Source organism: Myotis yumanensis, unplaced genomic scaffold (assembly GCF_028538775.1).
Source record: "Myotis yumanensis isolate MYYU_CA2020_CCGP unplaced genomic scaffold, mMyoYum1.0.hap1 SCAF_2, whole genome shotgun sequence".
NCBI classification, from domain to species: Eukaryota; Metazoa; Chordata; class Mammalia; order Chiroptera; family Vespertilionidae; genus Myotis; species Myotis yumanensis.
The window spans coordinates 35,088,213-35,105,974 of NW_027223753.1; the positions used below are offsets into that span (position 1 = coordinate 35,088,213).

The 17,762-nt window shown below is 37.1% G+C and overlaps 1 protein-coding gene across 1 annotated transcript in view; it reads right to left on the reverse strand.

Annotated features, from left to right (window-relative positions):
- The window catches only part of FAF1 (Fas associated factor 1), a 354,485-nt gene that overhangs the window by 52,824 nt on the left and 283,899 nt on the right, over window positions 1-17,762 (reverse strand). The window contains exons 14-15 of the mRNA XM_070405091.1: window positions 15,353-15,489; window positions 12,693-12,781 (exon numbers count right to left, since the gene is read on the reverse strand). Coding sequence (XP_070261192.1) covers window positions 12,693-12,781; window positions 15,353-15,489 — 226 coding nt within the window. The remainder of the gene's footprint in view (window positions 1-12,692; window positions 12,782-15,352; window positions 15,490-17,762) is intronic.

Consider the following 17,762-nt stretch of genomic DNA (forward strand, 5'->3'; position numbering starts at 1 on the left):
GCCTGTGAGGTTTATGACATTGGGAAGGTCTCAACTGCCACTTGAGAAGACTTTAGAAGAAGTAGAAGGTTTTGTTTTTTTGTCAATCCTCCCCCAAGGATATTTTTCCATTGAATTTTAGAGAGTGGAAGGGAGGAGAAGGGACACAGAAAGAGAAACATGGATGTGAGAGAGACACATTGATTGGTTGCCTGCCGCATGGGCCCCCAAGGCTGGGGATTGAGCCTGCAACCAAGGTACGTGCCCTTGACGGGAATCGAACCTGTGACCCTTCAGTCCAAGGGCTGACGCTCTATTCACTGAGCCAAACCAACTAGGGCAGAGGTTTTAATTTTTATTCGGAGAACACTAAGATAGCTACTTTTAAAACAATGGTACATAAAAGAAAATACAATAACTAGGTATATATTCCCCAAAGCTAGCAAATATTACATAACTAGAAAGTAAACTTACTTTGTTATACTCTACTGTTACTAAAAACAAAAAGTGGACAGACTGGACCAGCTATTTAACAATGAGTGTCTTTACTAGTACAGTCATAGTAAAAAAATAATGCATTATTGAGATATTATCAATTGTGTTCTGTCATTACAAGGCAGCTGCACCCAGCCTAAACTTGTCAAAAAGTGTTACTATAATCCATGAAGAAATTCCCACCTCAGGTAAAGGAAGAAAAAATGTGAAGGGCTGGCCCTGAACAGGTGTGTCAAATTGTAATGACAAAGTTGAGTTATAAATCTCTTTACATTAGTTTCATACATGATAAGTTATTAACTTCTACTCTGAGGTGTCAAGCATGGATGAACAGATCCATCAGCAGGCACTTTAAGAGCAACAAATGTAAATAAACAGGGTGTGGATATATCTTTTCAACAGTGAGTATTTATTCCATGCACAAGAGTAGACAGTTACGACAAACTTTCTTATTCTACTCAAGTGAATATGATATTTGGGAATCTGGAATGTCTGGCCTACTCTTCAGGTCATCTCACTCTGATTCTACCTAATCTTGGTAAGAGCACTGCTTCAGTTTATCCCATGAATTTTTAATGTAAATGTAACATTACAGCTTTATAAGGGATTATGATGTATGCAAAGCACATAAGTGTGTATTCTGGCTTTGACACAATTGTATGACTTGGGCAATTTATTTAACTTCTTAAAAGCCTTGGTTTCCTCCTCAATAAAATGGGACAACAACTATCCCCTAAGTTTATCATGAAAACTAAAAGGGATTAGTTACAGAAAGCATCTAACATAGTGCTTGGCACTAGCAGATATTTAGCTATGCTTGTTCCCTTCTTTAATATATTTGAACTAACATCCTTAATTCCAGAGGTAAAAGTTTGAAATACTTTTAAACACAGAGTAATAAAATGCTCGGGTTTAAAGCTCCTGAGAGCAGAGCGTGAATCTTTTCCACTCTATGTCAGTAGCCAGTAGTGTCTAAGCAAGTACTGAGCCCAAGAATCAACTACTGATATTGCCAGCCCATAGCAATCTCTCACTTCTTTGCATTCAAAAGTATTGAACATCTATGTGTATTGTGCTTTCTTTTGTTAAATTATGGTAACAGATACATAATATACCATTTAGTGATATTAAGCACATTTATAATGTTATGCAAACCATCATCACTTTTTCTTAAAAAATATTTTTTGATTGATTTCAGAGAGGAAGCAAGAGGGAGAGAGATAGAAACACCAATGATGAGAGAGAAACATTGATTAGCTGCCTCCTGCATGCCCCCAACTGGGGGTTGAGCCCGTATTCTGGGTACGCTGTGTTCTTTTTCAATCGGGAGGGAGATAGAGGCTCCCGATTGCTCTGAAGTCAGTTCCGGGCGAGACTCTGGGGACCCAGATTCATGCGGGGAGAAACTGCACTGTCTGGCATTGGGCTGGAACGCGAGGGCGGCTTTCTGGCAGAGGTGCTTGCAGCGTTCATTATTCCTGCACGGGGCCACGGGACACAGACCCGGAACCTCTCTGAGGTGGGGCTGACTGGTAGCCATCCCTGGTTGCTCCGTCCTGGTGATTCCCTGAGACCCTGCCCCACCCAACTTACAACCCCACCCAAGCTGTGTGCAGCAGCTTTTGCATATGAATGGCCTGTCCCTCTTGCAACCTAAAACCTAACAAACTGCAGCTGGGTCAGAGAGCGCCAAAGCTTCCAAAAGAAGGCCTAAGGCTTGACAGCAGCCTGTGTTGCTACACAGCTGGGCTCATCTGGGCACTTCTAAATCCCAAACAAATAGGAGGAACCTACAGATTTCTCTGTAGCACCTGCTGGGTGGCCTCAGGCAGTGGCTGACTTTGCACCTCCTTGGAGATCCAAGAACCAGTGTACCCAGTGGTCAGTGTGAGACCATAACAGAGTACAACTCTTCACATCCATAAGCAACACACTCAAGGGGCAGACTCAGTGAGCACCAAAGCCTCACTGAAGCAAGTCCTGCCCCATAAGGGTGTATTTAGCACAGTAGTTCTCCCATTGTAGACATAGCTGGTCCTCACAGCCAATTGGCCTGGTGGTCAATTCCTCCCAGTGATACGAACAGCAATCAAGGCTTAACTACAAGACTGTGCACACAGCCCACAAAGGGCTGCACCAAGAGTGTCCACCTCAGGTAATTAGGGAGGCTGAGCCACTGGGCCCTATAGGACACCTAACACACAAAGCCACTGTATCAACACAGGAAAGCAGCCAAAATGTGGAGACAAAGAAACAGATCACAAATGAAAGAAATGGAGGAAAGCAAACTACTGGATATAGAGTTCAAAACCACAGTTATATGGTTACTCAAGAATCTTCTAGAAACCTCCGAGAAATTTAGTGAGACCCTCAAGGATATGAAAAAGGACCAATTAGAAATTAAGCATACACTGACTGAAATAAAGAAAAATATACAGTGATCCAACAGCAATCCAGAGGATCCCAAGAAGCAAGTCAAAGATTTGAAATACGATGAAGCAAAAAACACCCAACCAGAAAAGAAAAAAAAAAAAAAAAAAAAAAAAGGAATCCAAAAGTATGAAGATAGTGTAAGGAGCCTCTGGGACAACTTCAAGCGTACCAATATCCAAATTATAGGGGTGCCAGAAGAAGAGAGAGAACAAGATATTGAAAACCTATTTGAAGAAATAATGACAGAAAACTTCCCCTACCTGGTGAAAGAAATAGACTTACAAGTCCAGGAAGCGCAGAGAACCCCAAACAAGAGGAATCCAAAGTGGACCACACCAAGACACATCATAATTAAAATGCCAAGAGCAAAAGACAAAGAGAGAATCTTAAAAGCAGCAAGAGAAAAAACAGTTAGTTACCTACAAGGGAGTACCCATACGACTGTCAGTGGATTTCTCAACAGAAACTATGCAGGCCAGAAGGGAGTGGCAAGAAATATTCAAAGTAATATTCAAAGTGATGAATAGAAAGAACCTACAACCAAGATTACTCTACCCAGCAAAGCTATAATTTAGAATTGAAGGTCAGATAAAGAGCTTCACAGACAAGAAAAAGCTAAAGGAGTTCATCACCACCAAACCAGTATTATATAAAATGCTGAAGGGTATTCTTTAAGAAGAGGAAGAAGAAGAAAAAGGTAAAGATAAAAATTATGAACAATAAAGTGACAACAAATACATACCTATCAACAAGTGAATCTAAAAATCAAGTGAATAAAAAATCTGATGAACAGAATAAACTGGTGAATAGAATTGAATCAGGGGCATAGAAAGGGAGTGATCTGACAATTCTCCAGGGGAAGGGGATGTGGGGGGTGAGGGAAGAGACTGGACAAAAATCGTACACCTATGGACGAGGACAGTGGGGGGGGGCGGGGGGGGGTAAGGGCATGGAGTGGGGTGGGAACTGGGTGGAGGGGAGCTATGGGGGGAAAAACAACTGTAATAATCTGAACGATAAAGATTTATTTAAAAAAAAGAAAAAAATTAATAAAAAAATAAAATCAATACAAATATATTTTTTTTAAAAAGAAGTGGACTTTACAATGAAGGAAAAATACCACATGATCTCACTCTTTCATGGATAATTAAGACCATTACAAACTTTTGAACAATAATAAATACAGTGGCAGAGCTGCCTCAAACTGATTGTCGGACTGCAGTGGGAAGGCCAGGGAGGGTTGGGGGACAGGAGGGAGGGGAGTAAGAGATCAACCGAAGGACTTGTATGCATCCATATAACCATAACTAATGGACATAAGACACTGGGGGGTAAGGGAGGGCAGGGGCTTGTCAAGGGTGGGGGGGAAAAAAGGTCACATATGTAATACCCTTTGTAATGCTTTAAGCAATAAAAAAAAAAAAAAAAAAGAAGTGGACTTTAATACCAAGCACATGATACTGGCCCATGTGCAAACCACCAACTTTAGGAAAATTGCTAAGATCATAATTCTTAGATAATAAAAGTAATCCATAATATTTAATTCATACCAATAGTTTATAAACGATTAGAAGGTAATTTATATTGTTTGTAATATTTCACAAAGGCTATTTATATCCAGTTTAACGACTCCTAGTTTCAGCAATAGTGTAGCTTTCAGATCCCATTTCTTTTCTTTGTTTCTAACAACTTAGGAAATTCCAATGATAGATCATTAAAAATAGAAGCAAATGATAAATTAAAAACCTCTTCTAAGGTAATAAAAAAGAAGCATATGCTTGTAGGTTCTTTCAGTTATGTCTGAATATTTGGATCAAACAAGGACTCAAATTATGTAGAGATTTGTTATAAAAGGCTACTTAAAGTTCTGTCAGACTTAAGTAAACAAGTTTATCACACTCAAAGATGAAAGGTTGACTGTTTAACCTTGGGAGATAGTGGTAAGTAGAATCCTAATTCATTCTATAAAATGTTTATTTTCATACTCTGTTAAAGCCTTATTTGGGAATTTGAAATATCCTCTACTGTATATAATCAATTTCTTTCAATAAAGAATAAGGAAGATTATCAAGTTTTTTGGGGAAAAAAATCAAACTCTTTATGATTAAAGCCATGTGCACCACAGTTAATTTTTTCTTAAGAAATCTTAAATTAAAAACTATGATATTTTTAGCTTTCAAAAAACAGGTTTAGGATACTTAGGGATATATTGCTGAGATATAAAATTTGAACAAGGCCATTGCATTTTCACCTTTATTATCAATGTCATAAAAAGTTTTATCTCATACTTCTTTATTAAAACTCATGCTCAGACCTTTCCCTTAGAACAGAAGATCTCAAACTGTAGTGTGTAGCAGAAGCAACAGGTGGGTTTGTTAAAACATAGCATTGCTGGATCCTACCCTCATAATCATAATTCAGCAGGTCTGGGGTGGGGCCTGCTGACACTTACTCTGAGACCTCTGACTCAGACAACCAGTACACTTGTCTCAGAAGAAACAGATATGTGATTTCCAAAAATTTTCTCCTAATCCTCTACCCTAACATTGGAATTCTCTCAATTATGTTTACCCTAATTTTGAACTAGCCTGAACTATGTTATACTGGTTTACAATATTTATTATACTATTTTCAACTTTATGCTTCAAGAACCACATTTAAGCCCTAATCAATTTTGGGGAACAAAGAATATAACTAATTTAAGCAAGGAAATTAATGTAAATTTAACTAACATGTGAATGACATGGAAACTAAAAGCCAAAGTCAACTCCCCCAATTAAATGAATGTTAAGTCAAAACAACCAATACAATCCTTGTTATATATGAGCAGTCTAATTGATGATACAATAAATGAACCAAAATCTGGAGAGATATTGTAATTTATTTCACATTTGAAAATGTGAAATAAATATAAGCAAAATTGATTACATTGCTTTTTCATACCTAGTTGCTTGGAATTCTTGGTAGGTAGCTGAGTACTCCAGTAGTCCAGGAATTACACTGAGAAATACTGCCCTAGAGACCAGAAGTATGCGTGGCATGTAGCCGGATCCTGAATAGTGGCTATTATTATCTTCATTCTCACTTACTCCATCTGCCTTATAGCTTGCACTCAGAGAATGCAAGAAGCCTTTTGTGTGCTCCATGTCAAGTGAGCTCCCTGCTTACACAGCATGTCCAGCTCACCCAGGTTAGGTGCTCCCAGAGCTTCATCCACCTGATCACTTCACAGATATCACACTGGGTAAAAAATCCTCTTAAAATACTTAAGCACCCAATATAGGAGCTCTAAAACTATAAAGCAAATATTAATAGACCTAAAGAGAGAAATAGACAGCAATAAAATAGTAGCAGGAGATATTAATACCCATTTTCATCCAGATATAAAATCAATAAGGAAACATTTTAGACATTTACAGACATATACAGAACATTTCATGAAAAAGCAACAGAATACACATTCTTCTCAAGTGCACATATGGAACATTCTTCAGAACAGATCATATATGTTAGGCCACAAAACAAATCTTAATACATTTAAGAAGACTGAAGTCATATCAAGCATCTTTCCTCACCCAATGGCATAAAACTAGAAATCAGTACAAGAAGAAAACTGAAAAATTCACAAATATGTGGAGATTAAACAACATGCTACCGAACAAACAATGAGTCAAAGAAGAAATCAAAAGATTAATAAAAAAATGCCTAAAGACAAGTGAAAATGGAAATACAACATACTAAAACATATGGGATACAGCAAAAGAAATTCTAAGAGAATAGTTCATAGAGATAAATGCATGTATCAAGAAACAAGAGGGATTGTAAATAAACAATCTAACTTTACATCTAAAGGAAATAAAAAAAATAATCAAACAAAGCCCAAATTTAGAAGAAGGAAAGAAAAAACAAAGATCAGAGCAGAAATAAATTAAATATGTTGAGTCTACAAAGACAATAAAAAGATCAATGAAACTAACAGCTGTTTTTTTAAGATAAAAAAATTGACAAACCATTTCACTGAGAAAAAAGAGAACTGAAACACATAAAATCAGAAATGAAAGAGGAGATGTTGCAACTGATACCACAGAAATACAAAGGATCATAAGAGACGGCTATGGACAATTATACAATCAACAAATGAGATCACCTAGAAGAAATGGATAAATTCCAAAAACATACAACCTAACACAAATGAATCAGGATGAAATAGAAAATATGAATAGTCCAGGCCCAGATGGTTTCACTGGTAAATTCTACCAACATTTAAAGAAGAATTAATAAGAGGAGCGAACTCTTCCAAACTAATGATACAAGGCCAGCATTACCCTGATACCAAAACTAGACAAGGATCCTTCAAGAAAATAAAATTAGGGAAACCAAGATGGCGGTGGAGGTAAATGCCTGTACTCCCCGCCTCCCACCACCACATCAAAACTACAACTAAAAACTGAAAAACCATCATTCAGAACCACCTGAAACCTGGCAGAATGGAAGCCCTACAACTAGAGAAGTAAAGAAGAAAGCACTGGTAGGAGGGATGGAGTCATGGAACGAGCTAGTCTGACACCCATATGTGGAGTATTTTTAGTTGGGAGGGATATCTCCAAGGCCTCCTGTGAGAAGCAGGGGGGTCCCAGCTGCACACCAGACACCCAGCCCAGGGTTCAGAGCTGGGAAGAGAAGTCCCTGTAACTTCAGGCTGTGAAAATCAGCAGGGATTGTGGCTGAGTGACATGGAGACTGCTGGAGTCATGGGTGTTCCTCTTAAAGGGCCCATGCACAAATTTACACGGTCCTGCTTCCTCTGAGCTCCAGCACTGGGCAGCAGCTTTGGGGGAATCCAGGGACATACCCCATCTCATCCAATCTGTAGCCCGACCCAAGCTGTTTGCAGCAGCTTTTCCATATGAATAGCCTGTCCTGGCTCAGGCTTCAAACTTTGCTAAAATTTCTTGAACAAGCAGCAGCTGGAGCCAGTGTGCCCCAAACCTACCAATAAAAGGCCCAAGACCTGGCATTAGCACCAACCTGCCTTGCTGTGAACCTCGTCTGGGCATTTCCGAGTGCAATACAAGTAGCAGCCATCTGCAGTTCTCTCTGTAGCTCCTGCTGGGTGGCTCCAGGTAATGGCTGACTTTGCACTTCCTGGGAGGCCCCAGAGCCAGTGCATCCAGTGGACAGCTTCAGACCTTATTGGATTATGCATCCAGAAGTGACACACTCAAGGGGCAGGCTCAGTGAGCACCAAAGCCCCAATGAAGCAAGTGCTACTCCATAAGGGTATCTCCTGCATAGCAACTCTTCCATTGTAGACACAGTTGGTCCTCACAGCCAATTGGCCTGAAAGTCAATTCTTTCCAGTGATGCCAACAGCAATAAAGGCTCAATTACAACAAGAGTGTGTACACAGTCCACAGAGGGGAGAATCTAGAGTGCCCAGCTCAGGTGACTGGGGAAGCTGAGCCACTGGGCCTTATAGGACACCTAATACACAAGGCCACTCTACCAATTCCAGGAAACATAACAGTTCTAGCTAATGCATAGAAGCAAACACAGGGAAACAGCCAAAATGTGGAGACAAAGAAACATGTTACAAATAAAAGAAATGAAAGGAAGCAAGCTACTGGGTACAGAATTCAAAACAATGGTTATAAGAATACTCAAGGGTTTTAATGAGAGCTTCAAGGAACTTAGTGAGACTTTCATGGATCTTAGTGAGAATGTCAAAAACGTAAAAAAAAGCCCTAACTGGTTTGGTTCAGTGGATAGAGCGTTGGCCTGCGGACTGAAGGGTCCCAGGTTCGATTCCAGTCAAGGGCATGTACCTTGGTTGCAGGCGCATCCCCAGTAGGGGGTGTGCAGGAGGCAGCTGATCGATGTTTCTCTCTCATCAATGTTTCTAACTCTCTATCCCTCTCCCTTCCTCTCTGTAGACAATCAATAAAATATATTTAAAAAACAAAACAAAAAAACAACAACATAAAAAAAGTCCAGTCAGAAAATAAACATACACTAACTGAAATAAAGAATAATTTATAAGGTTCCAACAGTAGAGGATTCCAAAAATCAAACCAATAATTTGGAATATGAAGAAGCAAAAAGCATTCAATCAGAAGAGCCAAAAGAAAAAAGAATCCAAAAATATGAAGATAGTATAATGAGCCTCTGGTACAACTTCAAGAGTACCAACATTCGCATTATGGAGGTGCCAGAAGGAGAAGAGAGAGAGCAGGACATTGAAAACGTATTTGAAGAAATAATGACAGAAAACTTCCCCTACCTGGTAAAAGAAATTGACTTGTAAGTCCAGGAAGCACAGAGAGTTCCAAACAAGATGAACCCAAAGAGGCCCACACCAAGACACATCTTAATTAAAATGCCACAGGTTGAAGACAAAGAGAGAATCTTAAAAGCAGCAAGAGAAAAGCAGTTAGTTACCTACAAGGGAGTGCACATACAACTGTCAGCTGATTTATCAACAGAAAGTTTGCAGGCAAGGACCTACAACCAAGGAGGGGGAAGGGGGGAGGAGGAGTAGGAGGAAGAGGAAGAAGAGGAAGAAGAAGAAGAGGAGGAGAAGGAAGAGGAGGAAGAAGAGAAAGAAGAGGAGGAGGAGAAGGAAGAAGAGGAGGAGGAAGAAGAATACATTAAATGAGCCTCTTTTTGACAGAACTGACTAAAGCTTTTTCATAGTCATTTTCATTAATGATTATCAGTTTGGTTTTGTAAGTGCTTACTGAGCATTTATTAAATATATAGCACTGGGCTAGATCCTGGGGACAGAGAGGTGCTTTGCTCCAATGAGGGGCTATTGGCAACAAAAAGGAGGAAAGCAATTATCACTGTATGACAATAGCCACAGTCTATTTTTGCTGTTAGCTTTGTTCTAGCTAGTTTACAATGTTATAACTAGTTTACAGTTTTAATGCTCACTAGGTTACTTTTATTGTTGTAAAACTGTTGTTTGTAATTTTTCTTAATAGTCAGTGTTTCATTTAATTTGAGGGAAAGGTAATCAGGTATATGGTGGAAAGATGTTTATCTGTTACTCTATAAATTGACAATGACATTTCAAAATAATGAACTACTGTACTTAGTTAGGAATTTGTAATAATAGGTGTGTTGCCTTTCAAGATTATGTTTATCCTAGAATCGAGGCATTGATTGACAATAATTTACTAAATACATTCTTCAGACATTTAAATCTTATGTCTCATTAGTACCAGATTTACAGATTATGCTGTATAATAGGAAAGCACAATATCTGCATGCATATTCCCAGTTCATTCTTTTATCTTATTTTGTGTTCCTCATAATTCATTGGTAAAGAAATTGACTTTAATTCCTTTAATACTTAGCACAAAATTGAATATGAGGGTTACAGGAAAAATCCAAGGCTCCATATAATTGAAATTTTTATTGAAATTTAACTGCAAGACGTAAGGACTTCTCTGTTTTTAGAGTGCCTTCATGAAAATTATTATTTGGGTGGTAAGTAGAGTGTTTCTAAGAAAAGCTTTTCTAAGTTTAAAGACTTCTTTTGGAAGGACTATGCATAGATCATAATAATTTCCTATCTGCTGAGTCTATGTGACAAAAAACACTGTTCCTTGTAATTGTGAATTTACCTTCACTTTCTTCTTAGTATGTTTTTCTTGATTTTTAGAGAGAGGAAGGGAAAGGGTTAGAGAGAAACATCATCAATCACCTGCCTCCTGCAGGCCCCATTCTGGGGAATCAAACCCGAATGGAATTCCCTGACCAGGAATCTAACACTGATCTCCAGGTTCCTGGGTCGATGTCAAACCACTGACCCACACTGGCCGGGCTTGCCTTTACTTTTTAAACATTTCAAATAAGATATCTTAAGCTTCCAGTTAAAATTAAATTCATGAATGATTCTGTTAGCAGAATCACTGAAGTATTATTTTTTAAATAATATTATTTCATGTAAATTCTTCCAATTATTCATTTATCCAATCATTTGGCATTTATTTATTTATTTATTTATTTATTTATTTATTTTTAATCCTCACCTGAGGATATTTTTTCCATTGATTTTTAGAGAGAGTGAAAGAGAGGAAGGAAGGGGGAGAGAGAGAAAAAAATCTATGTGAGGGAGACACATTGACTAGTTTCCTACTGCATGTGCCCCCTGACTGGTGCTGGGGATTGAATTTGCAACTGAGGTACAAGCACTTGACCGGGAATCAAATCCAAGATCCTTCGGTCTGCAGGCCGATATTCTAACCACTAAGCAAAATCAACAAGGGCGACAAACATTTGAGTGCCTACTCCTAGGTATACTGTCAGGGAATATAGAGTTACAAATGTGAACATGATACAACGTTGCTCTTTTAACAAACAGGTTTATGAAAGACACACAAGTAAATAAAATAAAATAAAATACAATAAAATATACAAGATTATATTAAAATTGTCTACATGTCCCGTTTGTAATAGATAAAGGGTATTCTATTGAAAATATTCACTATACCTAGAAACTTTTCATCATTGCTCAGAAATCCAACTCTCCCTTATCTGTTCTACAGAAATATTTTCATAATGTAATTAAAAAGAAACAAAATTAAAAAATGATTTTATTAATAGCTGTGAACTTAACATCTCAAATAAACAAATGTTAATATTTGTTTCTTATTTTGTCTTAAAGCTATTTTCCAAATCTAGAATTTTCTTGACTGATAAAGCACTAAAGATCACTTAAGGTTATTATAGGTTCAACCAGCTGTATGACCTTGGGTAAATTAATTTTTTGATCCTTAGTTTTCTCATCTGAAAAATGGAGAAAATAGTACCTGTCTGTGCTAGATTATCTTCCATTGCCCCTCAGTATCCATGCTCTACCTAGCTTTTTGCCCATGGAAGTTCTAGTTGGGTTAGATGAATTGGAGGTACTAGCACTTTATTCCCTACCAGGTCACCAAGGGCTGGTTATATCCCTCTATCAGAAGCAGTCCTCTCCATACACCATTCCTAGGACTTTAACCATAGGGATGGTAATGGCTCCTTTAAGCCCTAGACTCTGTATTATCCATTGCTGACTTCCATTAACCCTGTCCATATCTTTATACAGTTCCCTTATTAAACTCTTTTCAATTCACCCAGTTTGAAAGTGCCACCTGTTTCCTGCCAGACTGTCTGATTCATACATAACCGCATGGGGTTGTTTTGAGGATCATAAGTTTTGAGGAGCACATGATAAATATTCACTAAGTGTTGACAACCTTTGTCATTATCAACATTGCTGTTATTAGTATTTTATTTGAGGTTCTATGCTCATGTTTTCTATACCACATGAATATATTCAAGAGACTGAGAAATTCAGAATTTTGGAGATCTTTTGCTAATCCTCACAGTGCTTAAAAAATATGTTCAAATGTAAACTATGTTTATTGCTAGTCAATCTCATATTTAAAAAGAGTAAAAAGGACCTTAAAAGTGAGTAAAAAAACCCATATAGTAGACAAGATTTCCTAGATTGTAGTTTCTTCTGTAAATACTAGTACACTTTGGAATTCATTTCCTACAAATTCACCTCCTGCCATCACACCAAATCTAGCAAAGCATAAATGTCCATAAAGTTAAAAAAATTGTTGGGTCATGGGGTCATGAAAAGAGTGGACTGCAAGGTAAACTCAATGACATAAAATCTGGAAATGCATCTTTATCATTCTTACTTATCAATCATGACATAGGCAAGCATCACCATTTGACAAATCACTCATCAAAATTCTAGTAAATGTCTACTTAAACTTTCACCTTACCTCATCCTTTATATCTTCCTGTTGTTGGGCTGTGAAGATCTCCATTGCTGCCATGAGTCTCATCATTAACTCATCCACTGTTGTGTTACCTAGCAACACATGGAGATTGTCAAACTTAATTATTATAAAATGGGAAGTCATTCTAGAATTAATCATAATAACTATAATCTAAAAAATGTACAAACTAATATGCTCTTATCTAGTTAAAACTGGTTTTGTAGTCATAGTTATAACCCTAGTTTCACCACTATGATCTAGTAGTACCTAGAAATTATCTAGCACATGATGAGAGTTTAACAAATATTCACTTAATAAACAAATAAATAAGTGAATGAGTGATTGACTGTAGCTCTCTAAGGATCAATATTCTTATCTGCAAAATAAAGGTAACACTATCTCTGTAGGGTTCGTAGAAGGATTAGAGATAATATAAAGTGCCTAATACATAATACACCCATAATCATTGGTAGTTATTATTAACAGACATGATAAATGGCAAAAAGTTTAGGATCAAGTTTAATGCAGATTTTGTTCCTGTGCAAATCCTTGGGTTTTCATTTCTTATTTGTAAACTGTAGTGCATATGACTCAGAATTCAAGGCATGAATACTTTATGGAGGGTACTGGAATCATCAGTGGGAAAATACCATTCATAGGGTAAAATTGACTAAATACTGACCATTAATTTTCAGGCTTAAACCAATGCTTATAAACTACTAGAGGCCCAGTGCACGAATTCGTGCACCAGTGGGGTCCCTCGGCCTGGCCTGTGGGATAGGGCCAAAACCGGCTCTCCGACATCCCCCAAGGGGTCCCGATTGCAAGAGGGTGCAGGCCAGGCCGAGGGATCCCACTGGTGCACAACTGGGGCCGGGGAGGGACATGGGAGGTTGGCCAGCCAGGGAGCGACCGCGGGTGGGCTCCAGAGCGTGTCCGGCTTGTCTAGCTCAGTCCCGATTGGCTGGACCCCAGCAGCAAGCTAACCTACCGATTGGAGCGTCTGCCCCCTGGTGGTCAGTGCACGTCATAACGACTGGTCAACCGGTCGACTGCCCCCTGGTGGTCAGTGAACGTCATAGTGAGCAGTTGGGCAACCTAGTATATTATTAGCATATGATATGCTAAGGCTGCTTTGATTGATTGAATGGCTGACTGGACGACCGGACACTCAGCATATTAGGCTTTTATTATATAGGATGCTTCAACCCTAACTGTAAAGACTCACTGCCAAACTGGTCTTATGGGTACTTTATACTTAAGCCCTTAATGATCCAAGATGGAGAAAAGATACCAGTTAATGCAGTTCAGGGCAAATTTCTTCTTTATAGCTTACTGTAGTGGTTTTCAAAATTTTTGGCTTCAGAATCCCTTTATATTCTTGAGATCCCTAAAGAATTGTATGTGGGTTATAGTTATCAACATTTACTGTGATAGAAATTAAAACTGAAATATTTAAAACATACTTATCAAATATTTTAGAAGTGACAATAATAAAGTCATTACGTGTTAATATAAATGTCACATTTTTTATGAAAAATGACTCTATGTTCCAATAGAAACAGTTTAGTGAAAAGAATAGGATTGTCTAACATTTAATAAAAATCTCTTTAATGTGTGGCTTAACAGAGTAAATTTGATTCTCATATCTACTTCTATAGTAAATCAATTATAATATATTGTCTTAGTTGAAATTTATGAAGCAATCTGACCTCACATAGCTATGTAGACAAAAAAGTGAGTATTTTTTAAAGTATGTTTTTATTGATTTTAGAGAAAGGGAAAGGGAGAGAGAGAAATATTGATCGGCTGCCTCCTAAGAGCCCCCTACTGGGGATCGAGCCCTAAACCTGGGCATGTGCCCTGACCAAGAATTGAACCCACAACACTTCTGTCCATGGGCCAACGCTCTAACTACTGAGCAAACTGGCCAGGGCAGATGAGCAGTTCTTTAACATTATTTATGAAACAGAATGTTCTAGTTCTAGAAAAAACATAAAATACTGAAGGTTTTATTTAGTGTGTGCACCTGAAACATCTTTTTACCTGTGGCATAGAAAAGAGATACTATTTTCAATTTAAGCTTTGCCACGAATAAGGTAATATTTTATGCTAATCAATTAAAAAATCATTCACTTATTTTTTTAGTAAAGAATTTAAAGATTAATTTTTTTTTGAAGTTTAAATTCATAGGTATCCTAATAACTTCATGCATTGGAGTTGCATCTTAGACATGGATTCACCTTGTAAACAATTCCATTCGTAGTATCAAGTCATTGAACTTTCTAGATAACTAAAGATAAGTATTTCTTTCAACTAATCATACATTCAGCAAATCTCTAGGTAAATATACATATATGAAATGTCATATTTGACAACTGGTTATGACTTAATTGCTAGTTTAGGGAATTAAGCAATACTGAAGATTTAACATGATTATCCTATGTCTCAAGGGCTGTGTAACTTTATTAAGGCATTTCTGTTGGATTTTCATACAGAGTATTTCAGTTTTCATAATACCTATACTTTTTGAAGTTTTTCTTCCTCAAGAAGTTCTATATTTTCAAATGCAAAAATATTCACCAATATAAAAGATGGCTGTCAGCTTTGACAGTAAATATTGTAGGTTATCATATACACTCCCCTTGTAACATGTACTTTACCTTGTATCACATTTAATACTTCATTAGATGATCGCTTTCCCATAATAATCAGAAAAAGTGGAAACTGGTCTGTTTTTTGAGTCCGAATAGTTTGTGCAATAACACTGCCAAAGTGTCTATTGCACATGGTCAGAAATCTAAAATGAGATAAAATGCAAAGTAAGCTTCATTTCAGAGTTTAATAAATTTACTAGTATCCCAACATAAAACTTGCTGAATTTGTTGTTAAAATTAGCTTGTTTGATATCAATATGTAAAGTCTTGCTATACTGAATTTTCCACTACCTAATAAATGATATAGAAATGATGATCATTTAGAAAAGCAGGCAACACACCCTAAATGCCACATAAGGCTGACAGCATAGGATTCTTAGTCTTAAACACTGTGAGCTGTACTACCCTAAACTATGAGAAAACAAACAAAATGAATTTTAACAGAAAAAAATTTCTTAAACAGGACAAATATTTCAAGGTACAAAGTTAAATTGACTACCATTATCCTAATATAAAGAGCATTTAGCAACATTTCCACAAGTTTTTAGAAACAAGAATTGTACTTTAGAATCGTGTTTTTTCCAATAGTAGCAGGTCTTTTAGTTTCATACTTAGTATGGGATAAAAATAATAATTCTAAGCTTTTGACCAAAAAAAGCTCAGATATTAGCATACCGAAGTCTAGCATTAGTATTCTTAACACGATCTGGAATAAATGAAAAAACTGATAAAGCTTTTCTCTTCTATTAGAGGACTGTTTGAAATTAGCATTTCTTTCAAGAGAAAAGGGTAGCTTATGATATGTTTTCAGATCTGATGGTAAAAAGTAAATGTCATAATAATAATGAATTATGAAAGACCAAATGCAAATATAGAATGCTTTAATAAGATCCAATTTAATAAAGTCTGTAAAAATAATGGACTTTTAATAACACAGGTCACAAAAGGCAAAACTGGAAATTCTGGGGACTAGCCATCAGTACTAGCTTATTAATTCTTAATTATGTTCATGAAAGGCAACTTAAATCGTGTGTTTTCTTATGCCTTATGATAATATTTTAGGTAACAACTCCTCTGAAATGTATGTTCCAGCTGATGAGCAAAGTCCTACTGTCACATGCATTAGAAGGTAAATCTATTTGAAAAGATAAACAGCATTAAAATGTCATGTGCTTAGATTCATTTGATATCCAAATTCAAAATAGAATCAAACCTCTTAATTTTTAAAGCTCATATATTTCTTGTGTATAGAAATTCACCCCCAAAATTTGGACTGGATCCTTCCCCAAACCTGTGATGTGACTATATAAAGTAGACCGTGTTAAGGTCCATTAGAATTGTCGGCAAGAATGTTAAAGCAAGTTAGCACTACTGCAAATAAGTTCTTTTGAAGGCAGGCGCATATACATATTTAGAGAAGCAATAACCAGACCTCACGCCAATTTAAAATGACATGGCCTTAAGAAACCCATTGTTATCTGACCAGTGTGGTTCAGGGGTTGAGCATCAACCTATGAACCAGGAGGCCATAGTTCGATTCTCGGTCAGGGCACATGCCCGGGGTTGCAGGCGTGATCCCCAATAGGGAGCGTGTAGAAGGCAACCAATCAATGATTCTTTCTCATCATTGATGTTTCTCTCTCTCCCTCTCCCTTCCTCTCTGAAATCAATAAAAATATATTTTAAAAAACAACAATAAAAACATTGTTGGCCATGAAGTATCAGTGCCCCTATGGAAATTCAGATCTTCATATTCTACAACTATTATGGGATAAAAGGTGCTCAAGCAGCTTCAGCCTCTATCCCAAATTTCACACCCATATAGCTTGTTTCTCAATGATGTGTAGTTTTGGAGACCAGAAAGTTAAGATCTCATTTTTCTTTCCATTTCTTACTAACTAAAATATTTGAAGTCAATCTTGATCCTGATCTGATCATTGGCACCTCTGAAATTAAAGATGTCAAAAACAAAAACACAGAGTGTCATTTCCTACAAAAGGGAAAAAATAAGGTCTTGTTGCTTTCACACTGATGGATTAAATGGATATCACGCAGTAAATGCCATCACAGAACTAGCTCACAAATGATACCAAATACTAGCTAAATTGGGATACTCCTCAAAAAGGAAAGAAGGAAGGGAGGAAGGCTTAGTAGTTTTATGAATTCAATTTTAAGACAATTTTGCCTGAAAACTGGGTAGTTGCCAAATTCTCTTTTTGTGAAAATGAGCTAAAAGAAAAAATAATTATGAAAATATAGTTATTTTATTGGGTTTAAAATAATATGTAACACAAATTTCAAAGCTACACAAAACATTCGAGAGAGGTGCAGACTTCAAAGACACAACTGTTCAATTAACCATAAAACAACAATAAAGTGATCAGTTTTCTACCAGGTATTGGCAAATCATTCTAAT